This window comes from Chionomys nivalis, chromosome 17 (assembly GCF_950005125.1).
Source record: "Chionomys nivalis chromosome 17, mChiNiv1.1, whole genome shotgun sequence".
NCBI classification, from domain to species: Eukaryota; Metazoa; Chordata; class Mammalia; order Rodentia; family Cricetidae; genus Chionomys; species Chionomys nivalis.
Window position 1 is genome coordinate 46,582,108 of NC_080102.1, and position 17,956 is coordinate 46,600,063.

The 17,956-nt window shown below is 39.2% G+C and overlaps 1 protein-coding gene across 2 annotated transcripts in view; it reads right to left on the reverse strand.

Annotated features, from left to right (window-relative positions):
• Nucleotides 1-17,956, reverse strand: part of Syt10 (synaptotagmin 10) — a 56,896-nt gene that overhangs the window by 12,397 nt on the left and 26,543 nt on the right. For both annotated transcript variants that reach the window (XR_009058475.1, XM_057792059.1), the window contains exon 3: nt 12,153-12,720. Coding sequence is in view for 1 of the 2 variants with exons in the window: in XM_057792059.1 (XP_057648042.1) it covers nt 12,153-12,720 (568 nt within the window). In the remaining variant the exon portion in view is untranslated. The remainder of the gene's footprint in view (nt 1-12,152; nt 12,721-17,956) is intronic.

Below are 17,956 nucleotides of genomic sequence, written 5' to 3' on the forward strand. Positions count from 1 at the left end.
TGACTGTTCAAACCACCATCTCCCACCAGGATTGAATGACCTATGAAACTCATCTCCCACCCCATAAGTTAAGCTTCACATAGCAAAGTGATCATTTATGAAATGAAAAGCAAATTTTACACACACACACACACACACACACACACACACACACACACACACGGCAGGGCATGACTACAAGCTCCAATGTGTCTGGAAAGTTCTTGATTCGCAACCCTCTTAGCGTGACTGTGAAGAATTTCCTTTCTGTAGGTCTTCATTTAGACGACACACTGAAAAGCCCTATACTGAACCCATGTTGATAGGATCCTCTCTGCTTCATCTCTAATGTACCAGCCCAGTCTTGTTATAAGCACTGTTGCCGCTTTTCCCACAAATCAAGTGTCGCTTGCCTCTGCTTTTGAAGGGGCTGCTTGTTGAACTTAGCCATCTCTCATGTTCAGTTGTTTGCCTTCTTTTTCTTTTATTCCTGTCTCTGCCTCTGTGTCTGTCTGTCTCTCTCCGTGTGTGTGTTTCTCTGCATGTCTCTTGGTCTCTGTCCCCTCACCTCTCTCTCTTCTTATTGCATATGCCTTTGTATATTCATGCATGTAGAGACCAGAGATGGATGTTAGGAATCATCCTCTATCGATCTGCTACCCTAGTCTTTAAGGCAAGGTCTCTCAATCAAACTCAGAGCTCACCAGCACGATAGAGCTGGTTTTACAAGGCGGCTTTGCATGGGAATCTTGTCTCTGCCTTCCAAGGCTGGGAATTACTGGTGAACCACTACACCCACCTGCTGTTTATGTGTATTCTGGGGACCAAGAGCTTAAACCAATGAGCTGTATCCTCTGCTCTCAGATGGATAATTATTCTGGATAAAACATTAGACATGTTTCTAGAATTCTGATGTAGATTTATATGCTGTCACTGCATAGATGACAAACAGTGAAAACTGAGTACATTATGAGAATTAAGGATTTTGCTTTAAGGGTGAATTAAAAGATTCAATGAAATTATTCCTAAAGAAAAAAAATTGAAGTAGATTTAATTTGGAGAAAATAAATTCCTAATTAATACTCAGGAGCACTGAAGTAGGTTATTCAAAGTTCTTTGTTTCTTGGGGCTGGAAAGAGGCCTCAAAGCCTGGTAACCTGAGCTCAGTCATTTGTTTTGTGTGCGGGCATGGTTACATGTATGACAAGGTGCATTGTGGAAGTCAGATGTCAGACTACAGCTTGGAATGAAAAACATAAAACATTTTGGAAATCTTTATTTCTCTGAAGAATGTAATCAGAATTTGGATTGGCATAGCATTCAGTCTGTGGGTTGCATTGGTAGCAGAGCAACCTCCGTGGAAATGATTCTGGAATTAGTCCATGAGCTTTGGAGGGCTTCCCATCTCCTTGTGTCTTTTTCTTCCTTTGATGTGTTAAAGGTTAATTGCAAAGGTCTTTCCTTCCCTGGTTGTGCTTATTCTTCGTTCCTTTTAAATAGGAGTGTTTCCTTGATCTTTTTCTAGCATGTGGCTTACTGGTGTATAGGAGGGCTGTTGGCTTTTGTCTGTTAGCTTGTATCCTGCCACTTTCCTGAAAGGGTTTCACTTTCTAGGAGTCTTTGGGGTCTCATGTACAGAATCACAGCACCTGCAAACAGGAACTCTGAACGTTCTTCTCTTCCTGTGTATTTCTTCTCTTGTCTTACTGCTGACTAAGACTTAAGACTTTCAAGCACAATACTGACTAGGGGAGAGAGTGAACAGCCTTGTCTTGTTTCTGATTTTAGTGGAAATGCTTGGATATTTTTCCCTATTTAGTATAATGGTGGCCACAGTTTGTGGAAACACAAAAGAACTCAGATAGTGAAAACAATTTGGAGCAAAACGAATTAATTCAGGAGGTAAAATGATGCTGATTTTAAGCTATGCCATAAACTATAACAAGCAAAGTACTGGAACAAACAGAGAGTGATCAATGAGTAGAATAACCCAGATAAAACCCCACAGCGACAGCCATGTGATGGCCGCAACACACAGTGGAAAAGAAGACAACCTCTTAACTAATGGTGCCGAGAACACTGTATATGCACATATGGAAGAATAAAACAAAATCCCTATTTCTTATCCTGTATATAATCAAATCTAAACAGAATAAAGATCGTAAACTCTGAAACTGTTAGAGGGAGCAGTGGGGAAAACATTTTTAAGATATATGCATTGGGAGGATTATGTGACTAGGAATCGAGTCTCTTGGGAAACAAAGCTAAAAGTGGACAAATGAGACCTTATCAAATTAAAAACCTTCAGCACAGAAGAGGAAACAATTGGGTGAAGAGACAGCATGTAAAAATGGGAGAAATCTATGCTGCTTGCATATCAGATGGAGGATTAATATCTAGAATATACAAAGAATGCAAAATTAAATGGATGGAACTAGAAAAAACCATCCCGAGTGAGGTAACCCAGATCCAGAAAAATGAACATAGTATGTACCCAATCATAGGTGAATGCTAGCTGTAAAGCTAAGGGCAAGGAGCCTATAGTCCATGACTCCAGAGAAACTAAGTAGCAACGAGAACCCTAAGAGAAACATACATAGATCCCCCGGGAAAGGGGAAATAGACAAGATCACCTGAGAAAAATAGGAGCATGGAGTTCGGGGAGAAGGGAATGCAGAAGGGGGGAAGAGAAAAGAAGGGGAGTAAGGAGGAGAACTTGAGGGCACTGGGTGGTTGAGATGGGGAAGGACAGAGACTGAGAACAGGGAAAGAGATATCTTGATTGAGGAAGCTGTCATGGAGCTAACGAGAAATCTGGCACTAGAGAAATTCCCAGGAATCCACAAGGATGACCCCAGCTAAGACCCTAAGCAATAGTGAAGAGGGTGTCTGAACTGGCCTTGCCCTGTAGTCAGATTGATGACTATCTTAAATGTCACCATTAGAACCTTCATCCAGCAACTGATGGAAGCAGATGCAGAGAACCACAGCAGAGCACTGGACTGAGCTCCCAAAGTTCGAGAGGGAGCAGTGAGAATGAGTAAAGAGGTCAGGACCATGATGGGGTTACCCACTGAAACAGCTTACCTGAGCTGGTGGAAGCCTTCCAACTCTGACCTGATAGAGAGGGAACTAGCATAGGACCAAACGAGGTCCTCTGAATGTGGGTGACAGTTGTATGGCTGGGGCAGACTGAGAGGCCACTGGCAGTGAGACCAGGATTTATCACTACTGCTTGTTCTGGCTTTTTGGAACCCATTCTCTCTGAATGTATACTTTATTTAGCCTAGAGATAGGGGAGAGTGCCTTGGTCCTGCCTTAAATCAATGTGCTAGACTTTGTTGACTTCCCATGGGAAGCCTTATCCTCTCTGAGTGGTTGGGAAGGGGGTGGGATGGGGGTGAAATGGGGGTGGGATGGGGATAGGATAAGGGAAAGGTGGAGGGAGTGGGAGGAGGAGAGGGAGTGGACACTAGATTTGGCAGATAGAATGAGAAAAGATAGTTTTTAAAAAATAAAATAAAAAAGATCAGAAACAAGACAAGAATACATATCCTCTTCATTCCTACTCAATGAAGGGCTTGAAGTCTTATCTGGAACAACAAGACAGAAGGAGGGAATAAAAGTGATACAAATAAGAGAAACCAAAGTGTTCCCTTTTGCAGATGACATTTTATACATAAGACACCCAACAGATTCTAGCAAAAGGCTCTGAAAACTAAAAAAAAAAACCTGCAGAAAAGGAAGAATATAAAATTAACAGACATAAATCAGTAGACTCTCTTCATATTAATAACAAATATATTGAAAAAGAAATTGATGAAACAATCTCATTCAAAATAGCCACTAAAACAGGTCAGATGAGCTGTACTGAGGAAAGTAAAGGAGCCATGTGCTAGAGCGTAGGTTTAAAAATATAGGTTAGCTAAGTTGTAAAAGCTAGTGGAAACAAGCCTAAGCTTTCATAATTAATAATAAGTTTCTTTGTCATTGTTGGTGGGCTGGTGGTCTAAAGAAAGTCTGATAAAAAACCTTTCTACAACTTCTATAATAAAACTTTAAGACACTGAAGAAAGAAATTGGAGAAGGCACTAAGAGGTGGAAAATCCTTCCTTACTCATGGATAGGAAGAATCAAAATGAAAATGGTTATTCTATCAGAAGCAATCTATATATTCAAAAAAATCACAATCAAGATCCCAGGGACATACTCCATAGACACACACACACAGAGACACACACACTTCTTAAAATATGTATGGGTGCAAAAAAGACCAAGGATAACTAAAGCAGTCATTTGCAAGAATAATATTGTGTGAGGTATTATTATCATACCTGATTATACGTTTTATGCACAGGGTCATAGTAATAAAAACAGCATGACTCCAGCACTAAAACCCCCACATAAATCAATAAAATAGGATAGAGGAACCAGATACATGTACAAATAATGACTATCAGATTTTTTTTGTAAAATATCCAAAAATATACATTAAAAAAGACACCATCTTCAGTGAATGGTTCTAGAAACCTGGACATTAACATGTAGAAGAATGAAACTACAAACATATTATCTTGCCCTGCACAAAACTTAATAATTCTGTAATTTTTAAAAAGATCTTATAAAGTCCAGATATCTTTGAACTGTTAAAAGTAAAAGCAGGGGAGTGCAAAATATACACTAGGTCCAAAGTGGGCTCCCAACCTCCCAAATGGCAAGGCCACTGGCAATGTCCAAAATGACAGTCTGGGCGCAGCTCAGGCTGGACTCTCACAGGTACACAGAAGGATTGCTGCTGAAAACCAGCATTCCTCAGAAATCTTGACAAGTGGGTTTCTGTTTGTAATAAAGAGCCATCACTTCCCTCTCTGTCCCATTCAGCTAACTATCTCCAGCATGGGCATCTAGTTCCCTTTTAACTCAAAACCTTCAGCAGACCTAAGTGCCCTGTTCGTTCCCAGGCTGTTCCAGCTAACTCGGCTACTTCCTGCTGCAACATAACCCCTTAAAACTGTCAAGAATCTCCCCACCATTTTCTATTATCTCTGAATCCCAAGAGATAGCCGTGGCAGTTTGAATAAAAAAATTCATTTTCTACCCATGGAGGAGTCTAGTTGTGAGTTCACGGTAGCCTTGATTGCAACATAAATATAGGTAATGATTTTCTAAACAGGATTCCAGTTACCTGGGAAATAAGACCAATGTTTGACACATAAAGCCTCATCAAACTAAAAAGCTTCTCTACAGCAAAGGAAACTGCTAAGGGAGTAAGTAGAATGGGAGAGAATCTTTTCAGATTAGCTATATATCTGATATAGGATTAGGAACTAGAATATACAAGACATTCACAAAGCTAAACTCAAAGAAAACAACCCGACTGGAAAACGGGATTTTGCACTGAACAGGAAGTTCTCAATAGAAGAATTACAAATGGTTCGGAAACATTCAAAAAGTATTCGACATTCTTTGCTATCAGGGGGATGCAGATTAAAACTAGTCTGAGATTATATCTCAGTCAAGGGCACTGATGATAACAAGGGCACTGATGATGGGTATGAGGACAGGAGAACTTTATATTCTGTCAGCGGGAATGCAAACTACTCCAGTCTCTTTGGAAACCAACCTGGAGGTTTTTCCAAAGACCACACGATACAGGTGTATCGGTCCTTGCCATATACCCAAATGACTATCTTAATACAGAGATATTTATATTAACACATCCAGGTCCATTGCCCTTCGATCCACAATAGACAGAAAATGGAATCAGTCCAGAGGCCCAAATGGATAATGGAAATGTTGCAAATGTACACACTGGGAATTTTATTCAGCTATAAAGAAAAATTAAACAAAAAATGTACTGAATGAGGTAAACTACCCTCAGAAACAAAATTGCTTGTGTTCTCTCACCCAACTCTTTGATTGTGGGTGCTTAATTTGGGGTTCCCTGAAAACCAGGCCACTAGAATAGAGATGAAAGGTCTAGAGGTGTCTTGCCTTAAAGGAAGTGGGTGGCAGCACATGGAAGAGCACATAGATAATATGAAGGCGAGGAGACAGTAAATTGAATGTGGGAAGATCCAAACAGGAAGAGGGCTGGGCAGATGTGGATGTAGGGTGATGAGGTAAGGTGTACTTAAAATAAGCATGAAAAACGAATAGACAGGATCAGGTGCATTCAGGGTGGTGTGGCAGGAAGGTGCTGTGAAGGCTGTCCAGGGAGAAAGGTCATAACCAGTCTCATCCAGCTGTGAGCACCGGCAGCAGCAATGACAAGATATGCCCTTAGGTGACAGAGTGACATAAAGTCATGGGGATAATCAGCATAATGTTTAAAATTAAATTTAAAGCCTGCTCCATACAAGGCAATTCATGGCTGGTACTACAACCCCTGGCTGACGAGGTCACAGTCCCAAGGGCAGAACCTACTACTAATATTTTGTGCCTTCTCGAGTCTCTCTACTTGTCCTTAGGCCATAGATTAGTGACGCTCTTGCCGCTCATCAGATACACTTCTTATTGCAGTAGACAGGGGTTACCACGAAGACCCACAACTGGCCAATATGCAGAGAATAATTGAGTGTAACGTGGTCAGTCCTAAATGGAACATTTGCATCATCCTCCTTGCTCCAAAGCCATCTTAAGGTGTTAAAAAAATTCTTAAGATTTTTTTAGATTAGGATATATTATGTGAGAAAAAAAATCTATCTTAAATATAAGAGAAAAACAAAAAGAGATGGGAGATGGAAAGAACCACAATAGTTGGAAAGGAAAGGGGGAGTCAGTGGGGAAGGGGAACTGCTCGGGAGTCGAAGAGGATCCTTGGAGGAAGATATGATCAAAACACAGTGTATATATGTATGAAACTGTCAAAGAATAAGTAGTGTGATAGCTATTCTTGGTTATTAACTTGACTCATCTGGAATGAACTAAAATTCAAGCAGCTGGATACACCTGTGAGGGATTTTTATTAATTGAATTACTTGAAGTGGGAGGACCCACCCTAAATCCGTATCTTTTGAGGTAGGAAAGTTCACCTTAAATCAGGGTGACACCTCTGGTGGCAGTCTATATAAAGGACATGGAAGATGGACACTCTTGCTCTTTGCCTGCTTGCTCTCACTCTCTCTGATAAGTTCATTTCTTCATTGGTATTAGAACCTTCTTTGGGAGTCTGAAGACCACCTGAAACATCAATCCTTATGGACTGAACAACTACCGGATTCTTGGCCTTTCCATTGGAAGACAGCCATTGTTGAAATAGAAGTCTTTCCATCCATTCAGACATTCTGGAATCTGTTTGATACTGGTTCAGAAATGAGACTGATTCCTGGAGACTCAAAGACACATTGACACCCTCCAGTTAAAGTAGGGGCTTATGGAAGTCAGGTGATTAATATTGCTTTGGCTGAAGTCCAAGTCACAGTAGGTCCAGTGATTCCCTAAAATCACCCTGTAGCTATTTCTCCAGTTCCAGAATGTGTAATTGGGTAACATATAATTACGAGTTGGCAGAATTCCCACACTGATCCCCTGATTTGTGGAATTAGGGCTATTATGGTTGAAAAGGCCAAATGAAAGCCTTTGGACTTGCCTCTATCAGGGAAAACAGTGAATCAAAGACAACACCATATCCCAGGAGGAATTATGGATATGCACACAAACACCAACAAAAACTGTACATCTTCCATGAATTAATTCCCAACCATAAAGCAAAAAACTTGACCTTCTTAAACTGGGTTTATTTGCAAGTAAAATGGGAATAACTTTTACCTTACAAGGCCAAACAAGCACTTTATGTAAACAGATACACAGAACACAATAACGACAGCAATATTATTTGCAATCCATCTTTATATTTTGTGACCTAGGTTAGGAGAAGAGAGGGAAGAGGGAAATTAAGTGAAATAGGGATGGGGGTGTTGGCTCAGGAAAAGTTTCCTCTGAATTCAAGGATATATTGGGAAGTGCACTAATGAAGACATATTGAAAAAAAAACCTTCAGAAAGCCACTGGTTGCTATGGTTACAGCAGTCATCACATCAACTTAGCACCCTAAATGTAGCCTGACTTCCACATTTCCTTGAGGGTAAGAAAACAGATGGTTTTTTTCTTCTGTAGTCTACTGCTAAAAGCAAGATGTGCTACTAAGCAGATCAAGTGAGCTCCTTCATCAAATTACTAGCCCTTTGTCCACCTCCAAGGAAATGTATTTATAGTGAAAATCAGAATGCTGTACAGGGTTCAAGGAACTATAAAATTCTTATTATGTTTTTCTTGACACAGCTCATGGAATTTAATCTTGAGCAATCAACCCACCCTTACTTGGCCTCTCTGTCCTTGGTTTAAAATGAAAGTGTTCAGTAAGGTGAAATAATTTGTCTTCCAACTCAATGTTATAACTACTAGGACTAGTAAAAATGAGGCCCATGGAGGATATCTAGTTGGAGCATGTTCAAGAATGTATGAACCTGGGGCTGGAGATAAGGCTCAGCAGGTAAGAGAAGTGGTTGCTCTTCCAGAGGACCAGGGTTCAATTCCCAGCATCCACACAGTAGCCCACAACACCTGTAACTCCAGTCTCAAAAGATTTCACACCCTATTCTGATTCCCCATACCAAGCATACACACACACACACACACACACACACACACACACACACACACACACACACACAGTGCATAGACACACATTCAGGCAAAAAAACCCACACCCATAAAATAAATATATTAAAATAATAAAATAATGTCAGAACAACCGTTTCAGGCTTCTTTGCTATAGCTGGTAGAGAGCCAGAAAAGCCCACAAAGGATCATTGGATTTAATAGCTCAAATTCGAGAGAAGAAAACGTGATCACAAAACTTCAGTTGCTGCAAAAATGTGTCTGATGAGGGAGGCAATAACCCTAAAACCAGTCAGCATCTAAGTTCATTTAAGTGGAGATTAGTGAGGAAAGCCATGAAGGTTAACGGATGTACAGTGTTATTTACCTTGTTCTTGTATAATTAGGATGCCTGGAAGATATAAGGACATTCTAAAAAGACCTGGTGTCCTGCGTACTAACAATCTGGACCATTGAAACAAGGCACCCAGGCATTTGAGATTTCTCTCCAAGCAATCTCACAATGGGCAAAGGGAAAGCCCGAATCCTGGTGCCTTCCAGAGAGAGGGACCTTGTGTCCTGAAAGATGTTGTTACCAAGAACTTTTAAGATTGCTAGTCAGGGAAGACAGATTGGGTCAATGTTGAGCAGAAGCAAGACTGCTTAGTTATGATTATCTCTCTTCCTTCTGTTTACAATCTACCCTTGTGTCAGAACCCTGAAGATGGACTTGGCAAAGGGAGGGGAGGAGGAGGGGTGATGTCACTGAATCTTTTTTATCCCTTTCCCCAGCATGGCCATCTTGAATCTGCTTTTTACTGCTATCTGTTTTCTTAGTTGGTTTACTAAGAATAACTGGCCTGATACGGCTTCCTGGGACTATGCAGTCACAGGCTTCAACAACTCCAGTAATACCTGATTCTGCTAAAACCCTCAAAGAGATCTGCCGTGATCTTACAGAGATCTTAAAATATAAAGTCCAAACTTCATATCATGACACACACAGGTCCCTAATAGTTTGGCTTATTTCATTATCATTATGAATTTCTTATTTTTCTCTCACATTTCCCAAGCTCCGATTTCAACTGTATCAAATACCCTATCAATCTTTAAAGATTTGTTCATCCATCACGCTCACATTTAGTGAGAACACTCCCAAACACCAGGCACTTGGCTAGTCATGGGGACACTAGTGATCAAGATAAATGCTGTCTCCCAAGGTTCTTACGGCTGATTCTGAACAAGTATCTTGACCTTTCAAAATGTCACACAATTAATTAGGGGACAACACAGAATTAAAACACGGGTCTTTATCATCTTAAAGCATCTTAGGGATTTGGGTGGTTTTTAAATAATAGAACAATGATTTAAAAAATACAACCTAATTCTTTCCAATGTATCTAATTTCCAATGGAGAGTGACAAATACTCTGAGGAAAAGTAGGGTGGATTGCAGCAGTGAAAACATTCACAGAGGCTCTGGGATGGGAGGATGGACAAGGGCCAGGCCATGCAGGAAGGATTTCCAGGGCAACCTCATCTAACACAGTTCAAATGACATCGACAACACTAGCCATATTCTAGATGGCCTCTCCTCCGAAGCATCTAATGAACTTGCATTTTCTGGGTTCTGGTGTTGTTTGCTTGTTTTCCTGGTTTGTGAGGCAGGGTCTCTAAGTAGGGAAGGATGACCTTCAACTCACCATCCTCTGGCCTTCGTTTCTCAGTGCTGGGATGACAGGTGTGTGCCACCACGCACAGTTATAAGATGCTGGAAATGCAATTTCGGGCGTCGTGCTTAGAAAGCAAACACCCAGTCAACTGAACTTTATCTCCGCTTCAATTTTCTCTGCTGTCAGGATGAGTTCCAATTTCCTTGGCTTATACAAATTAGCAGGAGGGAAGAGTTTTTGCTAACCTGCAGCCCCCGCCTGTAATATTGCCTACTGGTCCACCCGGTGAGCAATGAGACAAAGAGCCAAGTCACTAGCCTTTTACCGCACATTTATACTTAAAAGGAAACTGAAATTTGATCATTTTGAAAATTGTATCGGTGAATATATCATCTCAGAGTTTAGAAGAAAATTCATTAATAGGAAAATTTAAAAAAATAGCCTCATTCTGGTCCTGTGACAGATCTAGTACAGCGGAAGGTAAAATGAAGAATGCAGCCTCAGAAATAAGAAAATCCACTTAAGAAAACTTCGGTACTCAAAGAAATTTAATAGTAGATGATAAAATGTATTTATTTATATTCAATTGGAAGGTCAGTGGGAGCATTCAGAACTCCGAATGACTGGCCCCAGGAACAAGATATTCCTTTTACTTTTTTACTTTTCAAGTCAAGGTTGACTCTTTTCATAATACTTGGCAAATGCTGAGTTAGAAAATGAATGTTAAGAAAAAGCGCTAAATGTATGAAGACAATCTGATGACAAAAAAATGGTCCAACTTTAAAATTAGTGAATCAAAACAAGTTAATAATCTAACCTGAGAACAATTTTCCAATACCTCATCTGTAATTCTGTCAGACACATGGACTTATAAAAGTGAGCTAAAAAACACACTCTTTAAAAACAAAATTGATGCTTCACTGGAGGGTGTAACAAGAAAATGGTTACATAAATGGATAGCATATTTAGATATCATGCATTATGTGGCCAACAATATCGTTCAGCAGGTCAAAGTACTTGCAATGCAAGCCTGGGAATCTGAATTCAACCTGTGGAAACCCATGGAAATGTAGAAAGGTACCAACTCCACAGACTGGTCCTCGGTCTTTTGTAAGTGTGTGCCATGGTAAATGTAACCACACATCACTGCACACACACACAGACACAGACACACACACAGTTTAAAATTTTCAATGATAAAGATCATGCACTGAAACAAATTAGCATGGAACAAAATCAGTGCGAAAATAAAAACTCCGTGTAATCACAATTATTTTAATGTATTCAGAGCAGAAACAGGAAAATAACACCCAAAAACATTTACCTAATTGGTAACATTGTTGATTGCTTTATTTCTACTGTTTTTGCTGCTTTTAAAAATCTCAATACCATAGTTGATATCATTTTGCAATTGAAAAATACATATCATAAAAAATAATTTTAGTATGGAGAATTATCTCTTGATTCTTTAGCATCCCATGTACTGTAACCATGTGCATTCCATGGAAGCTTCTAAAGTCATGGACTGTTTGAGGTCAAACCATGTTGTATCAGTGTACATCTCAGGTTTTACCTGTGAAACTAAATCACTTCAAAAAATGAAATCCAGCATCACTCATGAAGAAACTGGTATGGGGAACAGGTTACACGTAAGTATTTTGTAATAGAGAAGTCTTTCAGTTTGGAGTCATGTATAAAAGCTGCCTTGCCTTTATCCCTGCAAATGTTTCCTATGCTGTATTAGGTACCCAAGTTATATTGGTATGTAATCAAACAGCACTTTGCAGGAACCTGTGGTTTACGTTCTACAGCTTTTTTGAGTTTAATCTAATAATACGGGCAACAACTGGTCTTAAATATCACCAGAAGCCAAATAGAAGTTGGCAGATTTATTGCTTACCGTGGTAGCACAGTGGATATCTTTCCACACTGTGGCTTCCCTGGAGAGATCAGAGACTTCAAATAAGTTATCAAGAATCACTTCCCCAATCATGTCGTGCCTGGAAAATCTGTCAAAATCATATATGCTAAAGTGTAGTTTCCGGTTGCTTAGCTGATCATAGGCCACTGGAAACTGAAATATCTCATCAAACAGGGGGTTTAGCGTCTTCCTGTGGACGCGCGTCTGAAATTTCTTTTTCCTGTCTGGAAGAAGATAGATCTTCACGTAAGGATCAGAAGTGCCTGTAAAATCTTTAGCTGGGAGCTCTAAAGCTTTGACAATATTAACGACTAGGAGTTCGTTTTCATAATCATACTGGAGCGTGAAGTTAAGTTTCCCACAGGTTTTGACATCGTCTTTTCTGTTGCCCTCGGAGTCAACCGATTTCTGCTTATAGAGCTCTGGTTTGATCCTCCCAATGCTGGTCCTCGTCTCTCCTCTTTGTAAAACAGGTTCGGCGCCCATGCTAAAGTCAACACTGGAGACGTTCATTTGCCTTGGTAGGTGTCTCCTGAAGGAATTGTGGCTGTAAACATACAGACACACATACACAAAATCGCTTTGGTTAGTCACTTCTGATAGTAGTTACGAAGTGCCATACACACCCTCCCCACCATCCAGGATCAGGAAAGAATGTTACTGTCCACACTCAGGATTATTGAACCTATGTCTGTGTCAACACTGTCCCATCCTCACGTGATGCAAAGGGTGGATGTGAAAAGCCAGAGTGACAGCAGTCAAAGGAAAAGTCTAAAATGTGACAAACAGTTGAAACACACAGTTGCGCATTTTAGAAGAGATTGTGTATTTTTCACTCATAAACACCTCATTAAACACCATTGTGAAGAAACAGGAGTCTCAATGGCGTTCTACTCCACAAACATTACATGTCTTCGCCCATTGCTCACATCCACACTGAAGACAGTTGTTCATTTGGTCTTCTTTACATCTGGATATACGAATTTTATGTTTTAGTAACTCCGCTACTAAAATAAAATTCTATAAAAACATATTCTTACACACCAATCACTTTTCATATTTAAGATAACTAGATGAATACTAGTTTTTAAAATCAATAGAGTTGTGACAACCCAAGTGAGTGTATTCCCCTTATTTAAGTTGGAGTGGGCCTCAAAACTTTAAGGACAAATAAGAGTGAACAATTTTAATGATGTAAAAATGAGTCTTAAAAAATTCCAAACTAGTCCCTCTGAATTTGGGTGACAGATGTGTGGCTGGGGCAGACTGTGGGGTCACTGGCAGGGGGACCAGAATTTTTCCCTAGTGCTTGAACTGGCTTTTTGGAGCCCATTCTCTTTGGAGGGATACCTTGCTCAGCCTAGATATGGGGGAGTGGGGTGGTCCTGCCTTAAAGCAATGTGCTGGACTTTGTTGACTCCCCATGGGAAGCTTTATCATCTTTAAGGAGTGGATAGGGGGTGGGGTGAGGGGAAATGTAGGGGGAGCAGGAGGAGGGGAAGGAGTGGGAACTGGGATAGTTAAGTAAAATGAGAAAAGTTTGTTTGTTTGTTTCAGTGTTGTTTATTGTTCTGTAGACTAGGCTGGCTTGGAACTCACAGAGATCTGCCTGTCTCTGCCTCCTGAATGTTGGAATTAAAGGTGTGCACCACCACCACCTGGTGAGAAAAGATGGTTTAAAAATTAAATAAAAATTCCAGCTATTACACATCTGACTGTCATGAGTGTCAAGTCTGTTTAACTGGGACTGAGATCCTTTTCCTTAGACACCCTCTGGGGTTTCCATCTAGCATGAGCTATGCCAGTCCGGGAGCCTCCCGCGGTCTTCACTCCAGGTCTTTGTTCTTTTCTCTCTTCAATCTATCTAGCAAAAAATTACAGGTTTGGGCTATAATTCCTATTTGAGTCAGATAGTTCCTCAGATAAGTCCCTGCTAAATAAGATTCTCCCCCAATGTCTCCAAATCTCTAGGATTTCAGAACAGATGTCCTAACAACCCTCCCCCAAACTCAAGCAAATTCATTATTTTCTCCTTTTTGCTGCCACAGCAATTTCCTCTCTTATAATCACCAATAGCTCTAAGTAATGTGTTGTATTAAGCAACCATAAAAATACTTAAAAATACTCATATATGCTTGATACAACTTTTTCGGTTAAACATTATATGTAACATACTTAAACATACTAAATTTCAAAGCTTACTTGGTTGAAATATCTTAAAGTATAATTTTAGAGTTTTTCCTTCATTTCTTTAAATAGCTATCTAAAACTAAAATGCTAAAGGATGCTGAATTTGTAAGACAAAGTATAATGATTCCATGGTGTAAAAAATTCTGTTAAGTATATTATTAAAGTATACTTTGTACTATGTCTATATATTCAATATATATTGAAAACAGTAATATAAATATGTAACAATTTGCTATTATATAATAATATTGACCACATTAAAATTTGACCATAATTTAAAAATTATTATTATTACTTTTGTTTTTTTGAGGAAAAATTATTTTCATGCAAAGAAATAAACTAGGAATCTTAGGTCAGATAAAAATTAGCTTTTAATTAAAACTATAGTTAAGACTCAGTACTTCAGTTTCTGTAATTGAGCATATAAACATGTATATGAAAGTCTTTACTAAGACTTGACTGCAAACCTTGAAGCAATCTGTCTCCTTAGACCTATCCCATTATAATTCACTAGACACTCCATGTAATGAATATGGACCCTAAACTTATCACAAAATAAAAGGTCAGAAGCCTGGATTATATTCAGAGTAAGGCCAGAGAGAATTTATGAAACAGCAGGAAAAACGTTCCCATAGGCTCCATTGTTGTTATGAACCATGAAAGTGGCCCACTACAATCCAATTTGCAACAAAGTCTCGGGTGTTAATCACTACGTAATGGGGCAGCCCTTAGCTTCTTGAGAAGGTTCATTAAACAACAATGTTTCTATTAAAATCACTTTCACTTGTCCAGAGATTTTGATTTGTACGAACAGAACCTGAAAGGAGGGAATTACGGAATCTCATCAGCTTATTTCATAATTTCAAAGACTTTCAAAGGTAATAATTTAATCCTCTGTCCTCTCAAAACTAAGAAATTTCTTCTTCGTGTCTCTGAGTGTGGTGTGCACGGTTGTAAAGCTACTAACGGGACTCACTTCTACAGGGCTCCTTTCAATGGAGTGAAAACTGTAGCATCCCCTTTGTTCAGGCAGCCCTGTCCTAATTACAGGGTAAATGGCACACATTCTGTGTCACTTCAGCTAGTAGGCTAAGAAAAGCACTCATTGCGACAGTGCTGAACCGTCGCCATTGACAACACGCAGCTGCTCCCTCTTCCCCCTTTACTCTTTTGGAATGACAGTGAGGAGCAAATGTTCAAACAATGAAAATGTGAACCACTGCACCTCTGACCCTTCCAGCTTCCAGAGACCCACACAGGCTCTCTGGGAGAAGCGCTGGACCGTGAGGGACTGCAGCTGGTCCTCAGGTGTCTGATATAGAAAGGCTAACTGCAGAAAACACTGAGGGTAGGAATGGTTTTGTGCACTTTCTTGTTCGTTGGAAACCCATCCTAGCCTTCTCATACGGTTGCTGATGCTTTCCCGACATCCCTTATTCCACTGCATCTTGGTCTGGAATGCTCCATAGCTCTTGTCTCCCATTACCACATTTATGCAGTTCAGAAATAAAACTCTCTGATTTGTTAGCTAAGCATGGTAATCACCTGTTATTAGCTGTGTCTTGCTACTCAAGTCATTCCCTTGAAATTTTAGTCTCCTGGTTCCATATCACTTTGGACACTTGTTCTGATTGCCGCCATACACCTGTTTTTTCCCAAGTTTTATCTCTAAGTTTAATGATCTACTTCCCTACAGTGATGCCTTATATCTTAGTCACTATCATGCAAATAGTTAGAGTCTGTTTTACCGTTAACTGGAAACTATTCCACAGCTCCAACTTGAGTATACTTCTGTTTCCTACTTTCCATGATCTTTTGAAATTGAAGACCTATCATCAACTAAAGAGAAGTGATGATGCTGAGTCAGAGAGGAACATTTTAAAAGGAGAATAAAAGAAGAATAAAACTCAGCAACAAGGGACGATCTAGTATGAGATTAAGGCATGGTTGTCTTAGGGAGAGTTTCCACTACTATGGTAAAATATCACAACCAAAAACAACATGAAGAGGAAAGGATTTGTTTCATCTTGTACTTCTCAGGAACAGTCTATTGCTGACGGAATCCAGGGCAGAAATTCAAGGCAGGAACCTGGAGGCAAGAATGGAAGCAGAAGCCATTGAGGAGTTCTGCTTATTGTCTTGCTTCTTATGACTTGTTCAGTTTGCTTTCTTATACAAACCAGTACCACTATCCCAGAAGTTGCACCACCCCAAAAGTCTGGACCCTCCCACATCAATCATTAATCAAGAAAATAGTCCTTACAGATTTGCTATTGGTAGTCTGGATGAAGGCATTTGAAAGATAGGGGTTCTTCTTCTTAGATAACTCTAAGTTGTGCCAAGTCGACAAAAATGAACAAGTAAACAAACAACAACAAAAACCCCATGATACTTGACTCTGTGAAAGTTAGTACACAGAGACATCCCTATTCAATGGTAAATATTCTTTTCTTGTTCGACCTCGAGATCTCATATTAACACTAGCATTATGAAAAAAAGAAAGCATAAATAACATTAGAAGTTCCATAGTCTTTAAAAATTCAAACATCTTAAAAGTTCAATCTCTTTAAAATATTCAAAATCTCTCAAGGGTGGGCTCCTATAAAATAAAAAACAAGTTACATATTTTCTTATTCCAAGAATGAAGAACCAGGGGATAATCACAATTAAATCAAACCAAAACTCAAATTTCATAGGTATAAATAAAACTACAAAACTCAAAGGATAGAAAGTCTTATAAGTATAATAAATCAAGCAGAAGACAGACTATCAGGACTCATAGGCAAAGCAGAAGATCTATGCTGAATCAGCAAGGAATATTCCATTGAATTATAGGCATAGATGAGGGAGAAGAAAATGAAGTCAATGTCATAGAACATACCATCAACAAAATCATAGAAGAAATCTTCCTCAAATTATGAAAAAACATGCACATACAGATAGAAGCACACAAAACAATGAGTAGACAAGACCAGGAAAGAAAATCCTTGTGGCCTATTATAATTAAAACACTAAGAATATAGAACAAAAGAAACATGTACTGAAAGCTGCAAAGAAAAAACTGCAAATCGTGTATAAAGGAAAACTCATGAGAATAACAGGATTTCTCAATGAAAACTTTGAACACAGGAAGAGCCTGGAGCAGGGTATTCTAAGACCTGAAAGACCATGATAGTCACACTTGATTAACATATCCAGCAAAACTATTCTTCATAGTTAAAGAGAAAGAAAAACTTTTATGATATTAATAGTCCAAAACTATATACAACAAGCCAAACCTAAAGATAATACAGGAAGCAATATTTCAGGCTGAAAACAGGAATGAGCATAACAAAAACAAGGAAATAAATACAAAGTCATAATTACTAAAACATGAAGTACCACTGAGAACACAAGCACCAAAAATCAAAAATATGATGATTGCAATTAACTCACATACACTTCAATAATAATTTTAAATATAAATGGTCTCAATTCCCCCATCAAAAGACACAAGTAATATATTACAGAACCATAGTAAAAAACAATATGTTACTGGTACAACAACAGACACAAGACCAATGGAACAGAACTGAAAACCCAAACGTGAGTAC